Here is a 20,549-nt window from a genome sequence, read left to right as displayed (position 1 = left end):
ACCTCCCATCCTGTATCTCAAATATCAGGACTTGAGGTTGAGGCCCCAGGACCTTCATATCTGACTCTTTGCAACACCATTAAAGGAAAATGTGCACAGCCCAAAGGCAGTGCTACTCAGGGGCAGAAATGAGTGAATGAAGCTTCTTAGAGGCATCCAGGGTATATTCCTTCAAAAGTCAACTCTTCCAATGAGCATCCATGGTCCTCCACTGAGGAAGGAACAGCTGAAGAGCTTCTACTTCATTTTTCAGCCTAAAGCATTTTCCATACAATGGAATCTCTCCTCTTGCCTATAGTGGCTATTTCTTATCTTTGTCCCCAAGGGAGCAACTACTTTTACAGAAAATACATGTGTTTGTGTGTATAGTGTCTCTGTATGTATATATGTATTTCCCTAAAGAGGGACTCACTTGAAGTACTGAAGAGAAAGTAACATTCATTGTCTGTCCCAGTGGCCCAGGGATCCTGGGCCTCCAAAGCTCCAGCTTCTCAACACAGACACACGTGGGCCTCCCCAGATACTGACCATATGACCCTTTGTTAACTGTCAAACCTGGAAAAGACACTACCATTTACTGATGACCAGACAGCTCCATCAGTTAGCCCAATATAAACTTGAATGGCATTCACTGACAAATACCACTGTTACGGGCTTAACTGTGTTCCCCCCAAATCCATATGTTAAAGTCATAACCTCCAGTACCTCAGAATGTGACTGTATTTGGAGATAAGGTCTTCAAAGAGGTAATTAAGTTTAAGTTTTATTATGGTGGGCCCTAATCCAATATAACTGGTATAATGTGAAGACACGGGGAGAAGATGGCCATCTACAAGCCGAGGAGAGACCTTGGAAGAAATCAACCCTGCTGACACTGTGATCTCAGACTTCCAGCCTCCAGAACTGCGAGAAAAAAATGTCTGCGGTACTTTGTTATGACAGCCCCAGCCAACTAACACAACCACCCCTGAACCCAGTTCTCCATCATTGAGACACACAAGGTAGAGCAACCCACTAAGACTCCAAACCCTGATGTTGGAACTCTCATTTGACGGACACGTACAACTGCGTACAATAGGTGGTTGCCTGTACTAAGGAGAAAGGAATTAGCCTTCAAATGTATACAAATGTTTGCCTAAAATACACAAAGATGGAGCATTGGAGAGTGCTAAATAAATGATATGGTGACTTTGGCAAACAGCACACTTAATAACTGTTAGCTATAGTTTTTATGAATGCGAGGGGTAGACCAGTAGAGGATAGACGCTGGTATGGCCTTCTTAAAGAGGGCGACCAGGAATTCCCTATCCCATTAACGTTTTCATTTACCTGGAATGCCAACCTCTGAAAGGTGAGTTCAGTACCTGGTCCTCAGGGCAGGCCTGGGCAGCCCATTCAGGAACCCAGACAGACGATTTCACTGGGAAAGACGCCGTGATTGCCATGATAGGATGTGCAATTCACAAGAAGTGGAAGGGAGCTGCACTCCGAGTTGAAGAAGAATCCATTTCTGATGCTTTGCTAAGGAGCATCTGTCCTGAATCCATCCTGTGAAAGGTCACTACTTTGCATGTTTTGTTCACCAGTGTATCCTGTGTCTACAACAGTGCCGATGCTCAGAAATATATTTGTTGTAGTAAGTTACACACCCAGAGTTTGGAAATTCAATTATGGGACAGCCACTCCATGTCAAACTTCCATTTTTTTTTCTTCTTCCTTATAAGCAGGACTCACTGTTTTTAAGCTGGATACATCATTATTGGATCAAGGGAAAGAACCCTAGGAATAGAAATAGAGGACAAGGACCCCAGTCCCAGGAGAGAAGGAATGATGAGGCTAAATCACGTCTCAATTCGTTGAGTTACAGAGGAGCTTAGATCTTTGAAATGGTGGCAACTCTAAAAGGTGATAAGCCTGTGGACAAATGTAAGGCTTGTTCTCCAAAACATTCAAAGGGATCTCACCATCACCTGTCTCACGTACCAGCCTCCATTTTAATTAATTTTATTTTTTGGCCGTGCTGCATGGCTTGTGGGATCTTAGTTCCCCGACCAGGGATCAAACCTGGGCCACCACAGTTGAAACTGCCGATTCCTAAACACTGGGACCGCCAGGGAACTCCCCAGTCCTCCATTTTTAGTGACGTTATTTTCTTCCATTAATTGGGCTTATTCTATGGATCCTAGTCCTTCTTTGATCTGCCCTTTTTATAGTCTGACAGGACCCTCTATTCAAGAAACAAATGTTTCTTGGAATAATACTGAGCCTGAGAATTGCTTGCCAGTAGCTCCTTTCCTTCAGTGACAAAAATAATTTTGATTGGTTAGTCCATGAGGTCATTCATTCGCCTTCATTCATTTTTCAAATCTACATATAATTCATTTCCTATTTTGCTATGTGCTGGGGAATATACAATTATCTATAAACTGTCAAGGAATTTATAATCTAGGTGGATGTGAAAATTTTAAAAAAGTATCCATACCTTTTTCTATGTAAAATTAAGTAAATCTTTTCCCTTTCCCCCTCTGATACGTCCCTTAAACAGGAAATTATCAGGATACTTTGTTCCTCATACTATATGTCCTTTTCAACTAATGTAGGTGTACACATTCTTTGATTATCTTTGCCAGAGGGTAAAATTGCTACAGGCATAAAACCTAGCTTTAAAAAAATTTCCAGCTCAAAGGCGGCAAGGACTTTCTGTTAAGTTCATCACTGACATCATCTATAGGTCCTAGGACAGGACCAGGTCAAGGAAACAGTTGTTAAAGTTTTTCTGAGTGGTGTGTGTACAGGATGGGAACTATCTTCTAGGGCAAGAGCTTGGCTGATAGGTTATTCATGAATTTTGAGCTTTGTTCCTCCAGATGAGATTTATAAAGTTAAGCATATCCAAACATGCTATGTTACATTATCAGATTAAATGTATTCAGTTTCCTTCTGAAGGACTTTTGGTAGACTGAAATAAACTGAATAAGTTTAGAACTGAAGAAATGCAAGAGTTAACCACATAATGATCCTGGGTGGGAAAAGACGACCCATGTCCCCCAAACAAGGGGGGTGAACTGCATTATAACTTTAATCAATGATGTGCAACACAGACACCCTCCTTTGATTTAAAGCGTCACGGACGTATCAACTAGGCATTTGATTCAAGGTATACTGTCCTAAAATGTACACTATGTATATAATCTTATATATGATTATGTTAGGATTGTGACAGAAATCTCTAAAAGATTCACTTTCACACGGCTTATTTGCTTCATGCATTTTCTGATATTTTGCCAAAGACATTCCATAGCTGGTGTGTTCAGGGTTTTATTTCTACATGATTTCCCCTGCCAACCGATGAGGCAGAATGTACCACTGACAACCCTGCCACAGTTACTGCCTTCGAAGGTCCAACAGTTTCTCTCCTGTGTGAACTCTGATACCAACGGAAGTCTTATTTCTGGGGAAGGACTTTTCCATGGTCATTACATTTCTACCAACTATGTCCTCACTGACAGTATGTGACCTATGAAGCCCTGATAGGGTCTATCTTTCCACAAAAGGCTTTCCCAGTCTCTGTGTTTATACTGTTTGTCTCAGTATACACTTGCTAGCCACAGGATGGCCTACAAGGTTTTATTCAAGGGTTTTCTGCCTTCACTGTATCACAGTTTATTTCTGTGTGTTTTCTGTGATGTAAAATATGACGTAATTGATCACTGAAGGTGCTACCACACTCACTGCATTCATTAGGTTTTTCTTCCATGCAAATGCTATTATCTGCTGACACTGCACCTGTGGCACCTGGCTGTCCCACAAGGGCTACTACGTTCCTATCTGCTAGGAACCCATCACTGTGGAATGGAGTCTGAGCTGCCACAGAAGGTGTGTGCACGCTCACCACATTAACAGGGTTTTTCCCCTGTACGATATCACTTGAACGTGATGAGCTGGGACTCTCTGAGAAAGGATTTTCCAACTTGACTGAATCTCCACGTTTCTCTCTTGCATGTAGCATCCCCTTGTGGTACACGAGGCATGACAAGTGGGAGAAGGCTTTCCCACAGTCAGTGCATCCATAGGGTCTCTCTCCTGTATGAGTTCTCCGATGTCTATTGAGGCACGACTTATCCCTGAAGGCTTTCCCACAGTCACTGCACGTGTAGGGTTTCTCTCCTGTGTGAATTCTCTGATGGTTAATGAGGCCAGACTTGTGTGAACATGATTTTCCACATTCGGTACATACAAAGGGAGTCTTTCCAGTGTGAAATCTCTGATGTGAGATGAGGCATGTTTTCTGGCTGAAGCCTTTCCCACATTCACTGCATACATAGGGTTTCTCTCCAGTGTGTGTTCGTTGATGTATGAGGAGATTGCCCTTCTGGATGAAGCCTTTTCCACATTCATTGCACATATAGGGTTTCTCTCCAGTGTGAGTTCGCTGATGTACAATGAGATTGCCCTTCTGAATGAAGCCTTTTCCACAATCACTGCATATATATGATTTCTCTCCTGTATGAGTTTTCTGGTGTGCGTTAAGCTGTGATTTCCAGCGGAAGGCTTTGTCACATTTGGTGCATTCATATGGTTTTTCTCCCGTATGAGTTCTCTGATGTTCGATGAGCCGGGACTTCCTGGAGAATGCTTTGTCGCACAGACTGCACCCATGAGGTTTCTCTCCTGTATGAACTCTCTGATGATTAATAAGCCGAGACTTCTTGATGAAGCCTTTTCCACATTCCTCGCATACATAGGGTTTTTCTCCTGTATGAGTTTTCTGATGAATAAGCAGCCGTGATTTCTTGGGGAAGGCTTTGTCACATTCAGTGCATGTATACCGTTTCTCTCCTATATGGGTTTTCTGGTGTTCAGTGAGCCTGGACTTTCTGGAGAAAGCTTTCCCACATATACTGCATCCATGAGGTTTTTCTCCTGTGTGCACTCTCTGATGATCGATGAGGCGGGACTTCTTGATGAAAGCTTTCCCACATTCAGTGCATAAGTGGGGTTTATTTATCTTTTGAGTTTCTAGATGCTTAATGAACTGTGAATTTGTGTTCATAGAACTTCCACATTCAGTAAATTTCATTTCACTATGAAATTGCTCATGCTTTGCATGGAGGAAGGATTCCCCATCTCCAAGAGGGTTCTTTACTTCATAGCTTCTGTTCTGGTTGACTAAACTTAAGTTTGATTTCAGTGTTTTCCCATGAAAGTCCAACACATCATGATTTTGCCTTAAAGGAAAGTTACTTTTGCTCCGATGAACAATGTTTCCAAGTGCATTATGTTCGTGACATCGTTCCATTCTTTTTGGACATCTTTGATTTTGCAAGTCCTCCTGAAGACAGTCATCTTTCCTCATTTCTAGGAAAGAAGAGAAGAATGAATCTTCCCATACCTTGGTACAGAGTGAAACTACTTAACAAACGCCTTGGTGTAGGCTGGCTCTTTATGGACAACACTATGACTTCAGTTTAAAGAAACTCCAGGGCTTCCCTGGTGGCGCGGTGGTTAAGAATCCACCTGCCAATGCAGGGGACACAGGTTCGAGCACTGGTCCGGGAAGATCCCACATGCCGCGGAGCAACTAAGCCCGTGTGTCACAACTACTGAGCCTGCACGCTAGAGCCCGCGAGCCACAACTACTGAGCCTGCGCTCTAGAGCCCGTGAGCCACAACTACTGAGCCCATGTGCCACAACTACTGAGCCTGCGCTCTAGAGCCCGTGCTCCGCAACGAGAAGCCACTGCAAGGAGAAGCCCGCACACCCCAACGAAGAGTAGCCCCTGCTCATCACAACTAGAGAAAGCCCGCGTGAAGCAACAAAGACCCAGTGCAGCCAAAAATAAATAAATAAAATAAATTAATTTTAAAAAAATAGAAAAGCATTAAAAAAATATATCTAAAGAAACCCCAAGTAGAAAAGGGAACCCTCCTACACTGTTGGTGGGAATGTAAATTGGTGCAGCCACTCTGGAAAACAGTATGGAGGTTCCTTAAAATAGAGTTGCCATACGATCCAGCAATCCCACTCCTAGGCATATATCCGGACAAAACTATAATTCAAAAAGATATATGCACCCTGTGTTCATAGCAGCACTGTTCAGAATAGCCAAGACATGGAAACAACCTAAATGTCCATTGACAGATGAATGAATAAACAAGATGTGGTACATATATACAATGGAATACTACTCAGCCATAAAAAAGAATGAAATAATGCTATTTGCAGCAACATGGATGGACCTAGAGATTATCATACTAAGTGAAGTAAGTCAGAAAGAGAAAGACAAATACCATATGATATCACTTATATGTGGAATCTAAAATATGACACAAATGAACTTATCTATGAAACAGAAACAGACTCACAGACATAGAGAACAGACTTGTGTTTGCCAAAAGGGAGGCGGGTGGCGGAGGGATGGATTGGGAGTTTGGGATTAGCAGGTGCAAACTATTATATATAGGATGGATAAACAACAAGGTCCTATTGTATAGCACAGGGAAGTATATTCAATATCCTGTTATAAACCATAATGGAAAAGAATATGAAAAAGAATGTGTGTATATATATATATGTATAACTGAATTACTTTGCTGTACAGCAGAAATTAACACAACATTGTAAATCAACTATACTTCAACTAAAAAAAAAAAAAAAAAAGAAACTCCAATATATGTTTGTTATCACTTGGACAAGGGTAAAATACAATAATGTAAACAAAGAAAATAAAAGGTAAAAACAGGGCATAAACGAGGTTAGAGCATTCAAAATGAGCAAATAGAGATTTGGCTGCTTTGTAATTGTAACCTTATAAATTATGCTGATAGTAAAATAAAATCAAGTTATTATGAGCACTAGACCACAGAAGACAGAGGGGTATTTTTTTCCAAATGCTGTGGGACACATTCATACATGCATAAATCCTTAAATGCAAGGAATCAAGTATTATTCCTAATTATGTGACCTAGGCCACTGGATAGGTGAGTAGTGGTTTTTAATGAGATGGGGATTATTATTGAGGTTCACAATGTGGGGAAATCAAGTGTGCATTTCAAAGCATATCAACCTCCAGGTGGATTTTGGATATCCAAAACAGACATGAAGAATTCAATTGGATATGAAGATCCTGAGAAAGGTCTTAACCATGTGGGAAAGGAGATAACAATGTGGGAATCATTTGTATATAAATATTATATATATAAGGATAGAGGACAGGATGGAAAAATGTGTAGACTGAAAGTATCAATAGATGAAGGCGTGTGACCAAGTTTACAATTATTATAACATTAAGACTTTGGCTTTTAAAAATCCCATGGAGGAGCACCAAACATTGACTATACCAATACTAATAAAGGAAATAAGTGATCCTATACTCAGGAAACTACAAGACTTTTAGGAGCTCTATGCCAGAAACCAGGGCCAAAGACCAAGTACATATATATCTTATATTACAATATCATACTAGGGAACTGGCACCTTTTTCATTCACCCTTTGTACTTGTATATATGGAACATTTAAATTGTAGTGATCCCTAAACCCACATCCTGCCACTAATAGCATTTTCTTTCAAAAGTCTGCATACCCATCTTGGTTTCTACCATTTAAGGGGTCCTAAAGGATCACACTTCTGATCCTGGACCAAGACTCTTGACAGTTTTGCCTGCCATTTGTCTTAGAACTACTGGATGTACTTAACTATAGCTCACACTGCTGCCACCCAGTTCAAAAGAAAGACTACGTATCCAAGGATAATAGAGATCAAATTCACAATGCCACCACTATACCTCAATTACAGGTGACGGCTGAACAAGGCGGGGGATAGGGGTACAGACCCTCCATGTGGTCAAAAATCCAGGTATAACTTTATAGTCGGCCCCCTGTATCCAAGGTTGTACATGTGAGGATTCAACCAACCTTGGATGGTGTAATACTGCAGTATGTAGTCACTGAAAAAAATCCGCATATAAGTGGACCCATGCAGTTCAAACTTGTGCTGTTCAAGGGTCAACTATACTAACAAAGTCCAGAACAGCCTGGAAATAAAAGTTACATTACCAACTTTTACTCCATTTATCCATGTCCACACTCCACTCATTCCTCTACAAATACGTTCTAAAACTGGCCTTCAAGTGGCTTCAGGCCAATCTTTTGACAGTTTCCTCAAGGCCTTGCACATTTCCAACTTCACACCTTCATTACTTGCCCTTCCTCATCTTTACTCAAATCCCAGATATGCCTCCTACATATCACGCTATCATTCTATGTCACTGTAAGCTCTGTTTCCCCTACATTTCTAAAATAGTCCCCATCTTTACTGTTCATTTGGACAATTTAGTTCACATAGCCCTTAACTATAGCAAAGATGCTGCATTCAAAAGAGGAACTTCCACATATTACCTGCAGATTTATCCTCTGTTTGTTACTAAAATCTTACTCCTAGAATGTACTGCTTTATTTCTCACTAATCTCCTCTAGCACATATTAAGGCTGTGGTTCACCAAGTAGGCTCAAGAGGGCCTGCTTACAACATTATGTATAGACTAGTCCAGGCCGTCCACCCCAAATCTACCAAAAATACACACTCTGAAAATAAGAGGTCCTAGTACATGTATTAGGAAACCATGCATTTCACAAATCCTCATCTTCCTGACTGCTAGTGGTCCAAGGCTCTTCTTTTTTTTTTTTTTTTTTTCTTAATTCTACCTTGCATGTATGTAATCTCTACTCAGGAGAATCTTTCTTCCTTTCTTTTTTTTCAAATCAAGGTATAATTGACATATGACATTATATTAGTTTCAGGTATACAACATAATGATTTGATATTTGTATACATATAGCAATTGTTTTCAATTCTACTATCTGTTTTTATTTTTCAATTTTATTTTATTATTTTTGTATTGAAGTATAGTTGATTTCCAACATTGTGCTAGTTTCAGGTGTACAGCAAAGGGATTCAGTTTTATATATATATATAAATCCTTAGTATAGGATTTCTATAAATATATTTATTTATATATTTATATAAATTTACTTCTATAAATATATTTATTTCTATAAATTTATTTCTATAAATATATTTATTTACATATTTATATAATTTCTATATATTTATTTATATATTTATATAAGTTCATTTCTATAAATATATTGTTACATATTTATATTTATATAAATTTACTTATATATTTATGTATATGAATCCTCATTATTTTTATATATATACATATTCTTTTTCAGATTATTTTCCCTTATAGGTTATTACAAAACATTGAGTATAGTGCCCACAAATTTTTTTTTTAATCCAAGTCTCTTCTTAATCTGTACTCATCCCATAGGAGATCTTAATCCGTCCACATTTCTAACTCTAGTCCTAAACTCTCCCTGAATTCCTCGGGTAGATCCAAATGCAACAGAGCATTTGCATCCAAGGTGATGTGAACAAACACGTCTAAATTACACTGTCCAAAACAAAACTGATTTCTCAACCCACATCTCCTTCTCCATACACCTTCTTCATCTCAGAAATGGCGACTCCACTCTTCCCCAGACTCATGCCAAGAACCTTAGCGTCATCCTTCAGTTGTATTTTTCTTTCAACCCATTATCTACTTCAATAGGAAACGCCTATCTCTCCTTTATAAATATATTTCCAAGCTCACTAACCCTCACCCCCTCTACCCAGGTTGAAGACAAGCATTCTGTCTTATACTACAGCAATGGGCTCCGCTGACTGGATTTCAGGCTTCAACTTCCCTTCTACAAAGTAGCCAAAGTGATCATTTTATTTTATTTAAAAAATTTTTTATTTTATATTGGGGGTATAGTTAATTTACAATGTTGTGTTAGTTTCAGGTGTACAGCAAAGTGATTCAGTTATATAGATATATATATATCTCTATTCTCTTTCAGATTCTTTTCCCATATCGAAGTGATCATTTTTTTTTTTTGGCCGCACCACGCAGCATGTGGGATCTTAGTTCCCCGACCAAGGATCGAACCTGCACCCCCTGCAGTGGAAGTACGGAGTCTTAACCACTGGACCACCAGGGAAGTCCCACAAAGTGATCATTTTAAATATAAATTATATTATGCCCTACTGTTTTCTCATCTGATTGTTTTTACAAAATCAAGTCCTTGGGAGTTCCCTGGTGGCCTGCTGGTTAGGATTCGGGGCTCTCACTGCTGTGGCCCAGGTTCAATCCCTGGTTGGGGAACTGAGATCTTGCAAGCCACGCGGTGCAGCCAAAAAGATTAATTAATTAATTTAAAAAAATCATGGACTTCCCTGGCAGTCAGTCCAGTGCTTTAAGACTTCGCCTTCCAATGCAGGGCGTGTGGGTTCGATCCCTGGTCGGTGAGCTAACATCACACATGCCTCGTGGCCAAAAAACCAAAACATAAAACAGAAGCGATATTGTAACAAATTCAATAAAGACTTTAAAAATGATCCACATCAAAAAAATCTTAAAAAAACAAACAAAAAAATCAAGTCCTTGAAGCGGCCCTGAAAGGTCCTACATGACCTGTCTACTCCAAACTCCACCTACTACCTTACTGCCGTCATCTCCGTATTTTCTCCATCCACTGTCCCTCTCGCTCACTCCACTGTGCTCATACAGGCTTCCTCCAGATTCCTAAAACATGCTCCTGCCTCAGGCTTCTGACCTTGCTATTTTGTCTTCATGGAATGCAATTCACCCAAGGGACCTACCCACATCCCTCATACAGCTGCTTAAAGGCATCTTACCAGAGACATTCCCTTTCCTGATGGATGTAAGATGAGGGGGCCTAAGCTAAATTCCTAGCTGCCAAGAGCACAACTTAGCCCCCTCACACATGGCTGCATTTGCTGGAAGGGCTGGAAATGAAGTTAATGATCAGTCATGCCCAGGGCAGTAAGGCCTCCTTTAAAAATTACGGGGTTCAGAGAGCCTACAGGTGGCTGAACACAAGGAGGTGTTGGGAGAGCATCACACCCAGAGAGGCCATGGAAGCTCCACGCCCCTTCCCCGTACCCTGTGCACCTCTTCCACCTGGCTGTTCCTGACTTAAATCCTTTCCTAACAAACTGCTGATCTAGTAAGTAAAATGTTCCTCTGAGTTCTGTGTGCCACTCTAGCAAATGAATTGAACCTGAGGACGAGGGAGTCTTGGGAAGCTCCAGTCTACAGCCAGTTGGTCAGAAGCACAGGTAACAACCTGGACTTGTGTTTGGCGTCGGAAGTGGAGGTCGGGGCAGTCTTGTGTGATGGAGCCCTTAACCTGTGGGATCTCATGCTTTCTCCAGGCAGTGTCAGAATTGAGTTAAACTGTAGGACACTTAGCTGGTGTCACAGAGAATTGCTGGTGTCAGAAGTGCCGTGAGTGTGGCAGTGGTGTGAGAACAAAGAAGAAACACAAGAGGAGGACTGAGGCTTTTCCAGCACAGCCAGGATATATGAAGAAAGAAACAGAAGGTACTAGAGACTGAACGTTTATGTTCCCCCCACAATTTATATGTTGAAATCCTAACCTTCAATCAAAGATGGCGTGAACGTTAGGAGTGGAAATCAATTATTATCCAAAGGGGCAAGAAGATGCAGTTGCCAGAAGCCAGTGCTGAAATCAAAACATTTCTCTTTAGAGAGAGGTGTGGAAGGTTGAATTTCATAGCAAGAAAAGTAGAAGGAACAGGTAGTGATACAGTGCTGGGGGAAGAAGGATGGGAAGATCTGAGAATTCTAAGAATAAACTTAGAGAAAAAAAAAACAATCAAGACCTAGGTGAAATAAATAGGGATCAAATCCAAGAAGAGATACGTTCCTCGACACCGCTAAAAGAAAAAGAGCTCTTCTGTGGAGGCTATGCTTCCATGTCCTCAGACATACACAGCTGTGACATCTCTGAATGATTAGAATATGACTCCCTTGGCCGCCCAGTGCCGGTTCTCTTTCTCACCTGGACAGATTCGACTGTGGATTTCATCTTCTACTGGCCACGGTTCTCCTCGTTCCAATCTGGAGAGAGCATCCGGCTTGCCGGCTTGATACCCTGTTCATGGTAAACGACAGAGAGACAGACTCGTGAATTGGGCTGTGGTCTGCCAACATGGAAGAATGTTACACTTTACGAACTATGCAATTTGCGGCTCAGCAAAGGAAAGGCTCATCTCTCAGGAGAGGGCACGTTATACTCTAGTCTGGGACCAGAGAAGGAACTGAGACTCATCTACCACTTTAGGGCACCATGGACACTGCAAAGCTTTCAGAAGCTGAAGAAGGAGAGGCCACTGACTGGGGACTCTCTGAGGGACCAAGGGGAGCCGTCCTCACCCACAGACAGCAGGTTGCTATAGTTCTCCAGCATCACATCCCGGTACAGGTCCTTCTGAGCCGGGGCCAGGAGCTGCCACTCCTCCCACGTGAAGTCCACGGCCACATCCTCCAGTGTCAGCGATCCCTGTAACGACACGGGTCCTGTTTAATATGAGTGTTTCTCTCGTTACTGAAATGGAAGGCATGTGAAGGAAGTTGTTCTGCTCTTTTTCATCATTTAGGCTACATCTATATACGGAGGTGCTTTGATTTTTATTTATTTTAATTTTTTAATTTTTTAAAAAATTTGGCTGTGCTGCAAGGCTTGGGGGATCTTAGTTCCCTGATCAGGGATTGAACCCAGGCCCCTGGCAGTGAAAGTGCCAAGTCCTAACCACTGGACCGCCAGGGAATGCCCCTGATTTTTTAAAACTACATTGTCATAGAAGCAAAATCTATCCATGTTCTAACTTATGTATCGCAAAATATTCTGTAATTGTACAGTCAACCATCATTCAACAAATCAGAAGTTTCTGTAATAAGTAGTCATTAATCCTCTTGCTAAACTAGAAACATATACAATATATATTTAAAACATTTGTTGTATATATATATATACACACATATATATATATATATTTTTTTGTATCAAGTACATATTTGCCAGGTATTAAGTATATTCTAGTGACATCAGGACAAACAAAACATATTCCTACATTCACCAGGAATCTTCATAACCATTATCAGAATCAACCATGAAGAAACTCCAGACACTATAATTAAAAGATACAACGTATTAAGTATGTTTTATATGTTAGGAAGAATAAAAACACCTTTCTAAAACATATTAAAAGAATGAGAGGGGCTTCCCTGGTGGCGCAGTGGTTGAGAATCTGCCTGCTAATGCAGGGGACACGGGTTCGAGCCCTGGTCTGGGAAGATCCCACATGCCGCGGAGCAACTAGGCCCGTGAGCCACAACTACTGAGCCTGCGCGTCTGGAGCCTGTGCTCCGCAACAAGAGAGGCCACGATAGTGAGAGGCCCGCGCACTGCGATGAAGAGTGGCCCCTGCTTGCCGCAGCTAGAGGAAGCCCTCGCACAGAAACGAAGACCCAACACAGCCAAATAAATAAATAAATAATAATTAAAGGTGCTAATAATTTAAAAAAAAAAAAAGAATGAGAGACTAGTAAAGAACATTATGCAAAGTAAGAAAATAAATAGCATCCTTCAAAAAACACACAAGTACATATATACATAGGTACATTATTTATATTTACATTTCCAGTCAGGTTCACAGCATATTAGATACATTGAAGAGATAATAAACAGGAAGGTAGATCTGAAGAAATTACTCAAAATGCAGCACAAGGACAAAATGATGGAATATATAAAAGAATAATAAATATAGAGGATAAAGTGAGGTCTCACATTCCCCAACTCAGTTTATGAAAGAGTAAATACAGTAATGGAAAGGCACTACCCAAAGACCTAAGAGCTGAGTTAGACCCACCCGCAAACATCCATACAGACACAGACGTACACACAGCTCAGTGACTGGAAGTACACACTCCTGCACATTTGTTAAGCGACACCAGGGGATTAGGAAAGAAGCGTATGAAGAGGACTTTTACTTTTTCACTAGATGTACTTTGTCGTCACTGGAGTTTTACAAATGTATTCACGCATATTTGTATTATGAAATTTTTTAAAGGTAATGAAAGATGAGGCAGTAGGACTTGGCTTTGAACACAGGGAGGGGAAGTGGACTACCTTCAATAGCTGGAAGTTTTTTTTTTTAATTTAAGTATCGTTGATTTACAATGTCTCAGATGTACAGCAAAGTGATTCAGTTATACATATACATATTGAATATGTCCATTCTTTTGCAGATTCTTTTCCATTATAGGTTATTATAAGATATTGAATATAGTTCCCTGTGCTACAGAGTGGGTCCTTATTGTTCATCTATTTTATATATAGTAGTGTGTGTCTGTTAATCCCAAATTCCTAATTTATCTCCCCTTGCCCCTTTCCCCTTTGGTAACCATAAGTTTGTTTTCTACGTTTAATAGCAGGAAGTTCTAAAGCAAACCCTCTGAGATCGCAACAACTTTACCAGACACAGATACTTTCAACTCCCTCCTGCCAAATCTCTACTCAAACACCTGTTCGGTCACCTGTTCATACGGGACCTTGGAAAGTCATGCAACCCTTCCATTTTCTTATGTCATCTAGGTTTTATTCCCAAGCTAACCCTGACCGCTACAAGGTTGGGTCCATGGGTCACCTTGCTATGGTCTCATGAAGCACTGTGCCCGCTGAGTTTTCTTGGTCTATTTCCAAAGGGGTCTCTGAGGAACCAGTTTTGCATTTATGAGAAGGTTGTAGTTAAGGACACTGTCTGCCATATCACCTCTAGGACGAACCACTTAAAAAGTCCCGAGACCTGAATGCCATGAAATATACAGTGACATCCTCTGAGGAACTGGTCAGTTTTCTCCTCAGAGTCAATGCCTATCCCATCATCATCAGGAGTCTTTGGCTGTGATGACTGTCAGAGATATTAGACATAAGTCGACAGTGCATGTAACCCACTGGATACTCCAATCACAGACGATATTCCAATATTAGTCATTTAGTGTAGATCCCACGAACAACATATTCCTGATGCTATTTTGCCTTGATGTTGAATTTAAATCTAAATTTATTTCTGCACAAATTCTAGTTTTCCAATTAGTTATTTCTATTGAATTCAATTGCGTTTTAAAGTCCCCCCAGAAATCAATCACAGAATGAAGGAAAGAATAAGACAAACCAAAAATCACCTGGTCCTTGATCATTTTCATCTGTTATTGGGAAACGGCCAAAGACTAGGATGTCTCCTGAGCCTCTTCTTGAACTGCCCTAAATTTCTGGTTAGAAATCTTAGTCTCCAGGCAGTGATGTCCCCACAAATGATGATATCCAGGTCGTGAAGCCTTCTCACGTCACGTGATGTATCTTGCTCCAGGAGCCACGACCTGTGAGCTAAAAAATAAATTCACTTTGAGTGTAAATTTCATCTGGGCCCAGATGTTGTCACTGCCACTGTCACCCACCTGATTTCAAAGCCATCTGTTCCTTTATTTGGGGTCCCAGAGGCTATTACACCCTGGAGCAATAAAATAGAAGATTGTGAATGTGTGGGTGCTATTTCTTCCTTCTGTGAAGTGGAAGTGGGGTGACTGTGAAAGGGGAGATGGGAAAGGAGAACCAGCACAACACGATGACCCCGCCGCAGGGGAATTATCACAGACCAGTTTTTGGAAAGAGAACATATAAAAGGTGAGGACCTGGACAGCTATTCCTTGGAAACCATGTGTGCTCATGGACCTGTTCAAAGTCATTGAACCATCTTCACTAATCGTCATTATGTGAAAGAAACAAACAAAGGAAAACCAAGAGAAAAAATTAAAGCATATAGAACAAGATTACTATTTGTGGATATATACACATTTAGTAAAAGTATAAAAACATGCATTATATAAAACGAGTTCAAGGAATGTGATTACAATAAAAACCACTGAATTGTATGCTTTAAGTGGATGAATTGTACGGTGTATTAATAAAAAAAAAGCTGTCATTAGAAAAAAGCTATGAGTAGAACTCTAATTATATGCTTACTAAAATATTTAGGGGAAAATGTATAAATATCTGCAACTTACAATAAAACATACCCTCAAAAATGTAAAAAGGTGGATTGATGATGATTAGAGGAGTGATATACAGATACATATATGATAAAGGAAACTCAATAAAATCATGATGATAAAATCCACGTGGCAGGCATGCAGGAATTCAAATGTATAGTTCTTTAAACCTTGCTATATGTTTGAAATTTTTCATAATAAAATCATGAGAGATGGGAAAGCTTGTAATAATGAGATCAGTAGGGTGAGCAGAAACAAATCTTTTCAATGTAATTACTCTTCTGTGTAATAGTAAATTAAAAGTGAATAAAAAGATCGAAAATAGAAAGACACCATTCACAATGGCAAAAATATTAAAAATCATGGTGGAGATGAGGGGCAGGGAACTACACCCTTATGTAAATGCAGAATCATAACCTGTTCTCAGAAGTGATAAATGAATATTTAAGCATTTAAATTCTATCTAAATGAATGCACATATTGAGTGATTCTAGTCATTAATGGCACAGGTTTGTCTCTTGGTATCTGTTAGAAATTTTTAAAAAACAATTCTTACAGAAAAAAAATTTATGATATAGTTATTAGTAATGTTTATGATAGGAAATTAAATGAGGCAAATTATACTAAAATTTCGGCAGTTTATTGGAATTGTGAAAATCAAGCATAGAAAAATGAAGACTAAAAGGAACTATATGGAAAATTTAACAAACGTTATCGTTGGAGAACAGAATTGGGGTAATAGAGATGTTATTTTACTTGTGGTAGAACAACTCTGAAAGGAAATATTTACAAGTGTGTGTATGCACACACACAGTAAACCTGCAGGAAGGGCAAAATCCTCATCTTTAGTAGAAACCTTACCACTTTAGGTGTGCTTAATCCTCGATCTCCAACAACGCTTTCATTTCTACGGGGTCGAGAGAAGATGTGGAAAGCCAAAGGCGATTGGCAAAGGAGGACCTGGACTTCAGGAACTGAAGGAGAAAGTCACGTTTGAAAACACCCACCCACCGACCAGCTTCAGCTCTCACAAACCTCTCAACGACTGACACACCTGGACCACCCACCGCAACCACTGGTCACATACACTCGGAATAATTTCGAAATCTGGACTAGACATCCAGGTTCGCTGACCATGAGACCCCCGCTCCTGTCATTGAGCCCGCTACTGAATCCCGAATCCAAACCAGACACCGCTTTCATTGACAAAAATCATTCCCTACCGCAGCCCTCAATCACAGAGCACTGCAGACAGACACAAAACTCTGATTACGGACTTTCAATCCTAGATTTCGACTGGCCTTTAATCACTAACACCAGAATCCTTCAGGACTGACTCGGTCACCCCAATCATAAATACCCCAGTCACCGACTCCCACTTGCTTCCTCTCCCTCTACGGACCCCACGGCTCCACCCCACCCGGACGCCCACAGACACCTCGTTTCCTTCATCCTATTCCACGCAGAGATCCACACACGGTCTCGATTTTCTCCTGATCCCACCGCGACCTCCTAGAATCCGCACTTCCGTGAACTCTTTTACTGCTGCGCCTTCGCCCAGCCTCCGCGCCGGACTACGGCGGCCGACGAGGGCCCCGCAGCGTTTGTACGGAGCAGGCAAGGAGATAATGTCTGCGCCCATCTCGCCACGGATCCCGGGGCCGCCACCTTTCAGGACTCGCCGTACAGAAAGCGAAGTGGCAGTTTTGGCCCAAGTAGCCAGGGAAGGCACGGAACGGATAAAAGCCATCCAAACTACCCCCACTTAAACCCTGCGCCGCAAACTACACGGATTTTCAGAAACTCGAGCTCACACAAGGGAAACGGCGTAGGATACGTCCGCCTCAGCGGGCTGGGGGGAAAAGTAATCCACTTTGCACGAAGATTGGGAAACGACACAGTGGGCACAGCCATCTTAGAAGTTAGGTGTCCGTACAAAAACCAACAAAAGGAGAAAACGTATAAGACGAAAGGCAAATACCCCGAGGACGCTTCTGGCTCAGTGTGGACGGTGAGAGGATGACTTTGAGGACAGAAAAGAGTCTGGAGAAGCACTCGCGGTAATGGGGACAGCATAACGCCGTCAAAGAAAGTCAAAAAAAACCGGCAACTGTCAGAAACCTGGCATACATTTGGGGGTGGAACATGGTTACCGCCCAGTAAAGGGGAGGAGAGTAGTCATGAGCCAATGGGAAGAGGGAATCCGGGGGTGGGGGTGAGTTTTTCACACGTGACACCCCGCTTCCCTTCTGCCAGCGGTGGAGCCAATAACAAGTGCGGAGCTTTCTGAGAACCAAAAGCCCAGAAATTCTGTAAGGAGTAAATGAGACAACTCTAGGGAGAATAAAAAGTTGTACAAGAAAGGAAAAGTAATCATAGTATACTAGTGGCTGAACTATATATAGTATTTACATAGTCATCATAATGTAAACACTAAATCTGATCCAACCATAATTAAGATATAACTCTGTTGGAAGAATGGGAAAAAGGAAATGCTTGTGTTTGTAGGGAGAGGTGTTTTGAAGCTTCCTTCAGGATACCACAGACAGTACCCCCAAATGAAAACTCCATTATCATCATGTGAAAATAAATAAACAGAAATGTCATTTAAAATGGAGTTGGTAGGCTGGACTCCACCAAACGTTTGTTGTGAGAAGTACCCTAGGGGAGAATAAACAGTTTTCCTTTAGTTGGTATTCCTTTTGTGCAGCTACTTTGGAAAACAGTCTTACAGTTCCCCAAACAGTAAACATATTTACCATATGATCCAGCAATTTCACTCCAGGTTTATATCCAAGAGAAATAAAAGCATATGTCCACACAAAAACTTGTACACAAATGTTAACAGCAGCATTATTTATAATAGCCAAAAGTGGAAACAAATATCCATCAACTGATGAAGGGAAAAATAAAATGTGCTACATCCATACAACAGAATATTATTCAGATATAAAAAGGAATGAAGTACAGAAACGTGCTACAACATGGATGAACCTTGAAAGCATTATGCTAAGGGAAAGAAGCCAGTTACAAAGACTACATATTATATGACTGAACTTATGTCCAGAATAGGTAAATCTATAGAGACAGAAAGTAAATTAGTGGTTGCTTAGACATGGGGGGAATGGAAGTTGAATTGATAGTTATAAATATCCACAATATGATTAAGAAAAAGATAACCAACCTAAAACAGAAAAAATCACCAGTAAATAAACAATTTATAAAATAAGAAATAAAAATAAAATAATATTTTTAGTCGCCCTTAGGTTGGGCAAAGATTAAAAGGTTGATGAGGTGGTTAGAAAATAGGCACTCTGATAGAATTACCCCTTTCCCCCCCATATATAAAATAAGGGTAATATTTATGTCCACCATCAATGGCTTTCAGAATATTAAGCAAGATAGTGCAATTATTATGCTTGAACATGTCCCCTATTCAAAAAAAAAATGTGTATACACTTAATAAAAACTAGCTATTACTTTTCAGTTGGAGTTCTTGGAAGAAGCTGGATAGCAGCCAGTAAAGTGTATTCACTAACAAAACATGTTTGGACAACAATCTGGAATAATCTATCCAATTAAAAAATTTCCTTCTCTTTGACTCAACAATTCCAATTCTAATAATTTCTTCATGACAAAAATTATATGAAAACATCTGAATTGACAGAAAGCCTGCACAGAAATTTCTACCAACAATTTCTGGTCTTCCACCAGAGATTTCACCAATTTCCACCTCAGTCAGAAACATACCCCCTCCCTCACTATTAGCTCCACCCTCCCTGCAGCCCTCTCACCTTTCACCCTGGAGGTGTCACCAAACTTCCACCACCAATTTTGGCTGAAGAAGATCTTTTCCTTCAACTAAATTTGTTTACTCTGTGCCCACAGTGAGGCATGCTACCTTCCTCTACCACCTTGGCTTCTCCAGACCCTAAACCTTTCTTCAGAAGCATTCCCGGAAGTCGCTCCACCTGTTCCCAACTCCCTAAAGGAAGACTCCTTTTCCCGTACGGATTTGAGCACCTTTTCCAGCATGGCTGCGCCCGCTCTGATGTTACGTCGCTTCGTAAGGTACCAGTTGCAAACTGGAGGCAGACATCTTTGGGCTTGGGGCGCCTTACTGGGAAGAGACCTGAATCTGGTGGAGATGGGCTAGAGCATGCGTATTGCCCTTTGCGACGCTAGCGACTGACATAACGCAGGCAAGTTTTGTGGGGCAGGAAAAGTGGTTGTACGGCTGGTTTTCCAAGATGGCGGGTCCCACATGCATCAGCTAACAGGGCGCCGCCATACTCTGTCATAGTGTCTTTGTCTAAAAGACGCGAAAGCTAAACGGAATCTTGGTCGGTGGAAGGACGCCCCGGGGTGATGGTTGGCAGCCTGCAGACTCGGGTGCTACAGAGGATAAACTTGACCTGCGAGGTGGAACAGCCGGGTTTGTGAATCTGAAGAAAGTAATGGACTGTGCCTATTTGTACCCACCCAGCTGGCGCGCGAATGATCTATTAAGGGGTCTCAGTTTCGCGTTCTGGGAGCAGAATCTGGTTGAGCTTTGCGGAGG

General features: G+C 41.0%; 1 protein-coding gene across 1 annotated transcript; it reads right to left on the bottom strand.

The window, feature by feature from the left end:
- Positions 1-3,826: 3,826 nt before the first annotated feature.
- Positions 3,827-17,518, bottom strand: ZNF613 (zinc finger protein 613). Its single transcript, XM_061173816.1, is given in 7 exon segments — positions 3,827-3,995; positions 3,998-5,358; positions 11,940-12,032; positions 12,314-12,440; positions 15,125-15,326; positions 16,850-16,962; positions 17,427-17,518. Coding segments are annotated over 5 exon segments (1,674 nt in total). The 5' UTR covers positions 15,146-15,326; positions 16,850-16,962; positions 17,427-17,518; the 3' UTR covers positions 3,827-3,923.
- Between the last annotated feature and the right edge of the window lie 3,031 nt (positions 17,519-20,549).

Source organism: Eubalaena glacialis, chromosome 18, assembly GCF_028564815.1.
Source record: "Eubalaena glacialis isolate mEubGla1 chromosome 18, mEubGla1.1.hap2.+ XY, whole genome shotgun sequence".
Taxonomy (NCBI): Eukaryota; Metazoa; Chordata; class Mammalia; order Artiodactyla; family Balaenidae; genus Eubalaena; species Eubalaena glacialis.
This window is presented reverse-complemented; position numbering and strand designations above follow the sequence as displayed.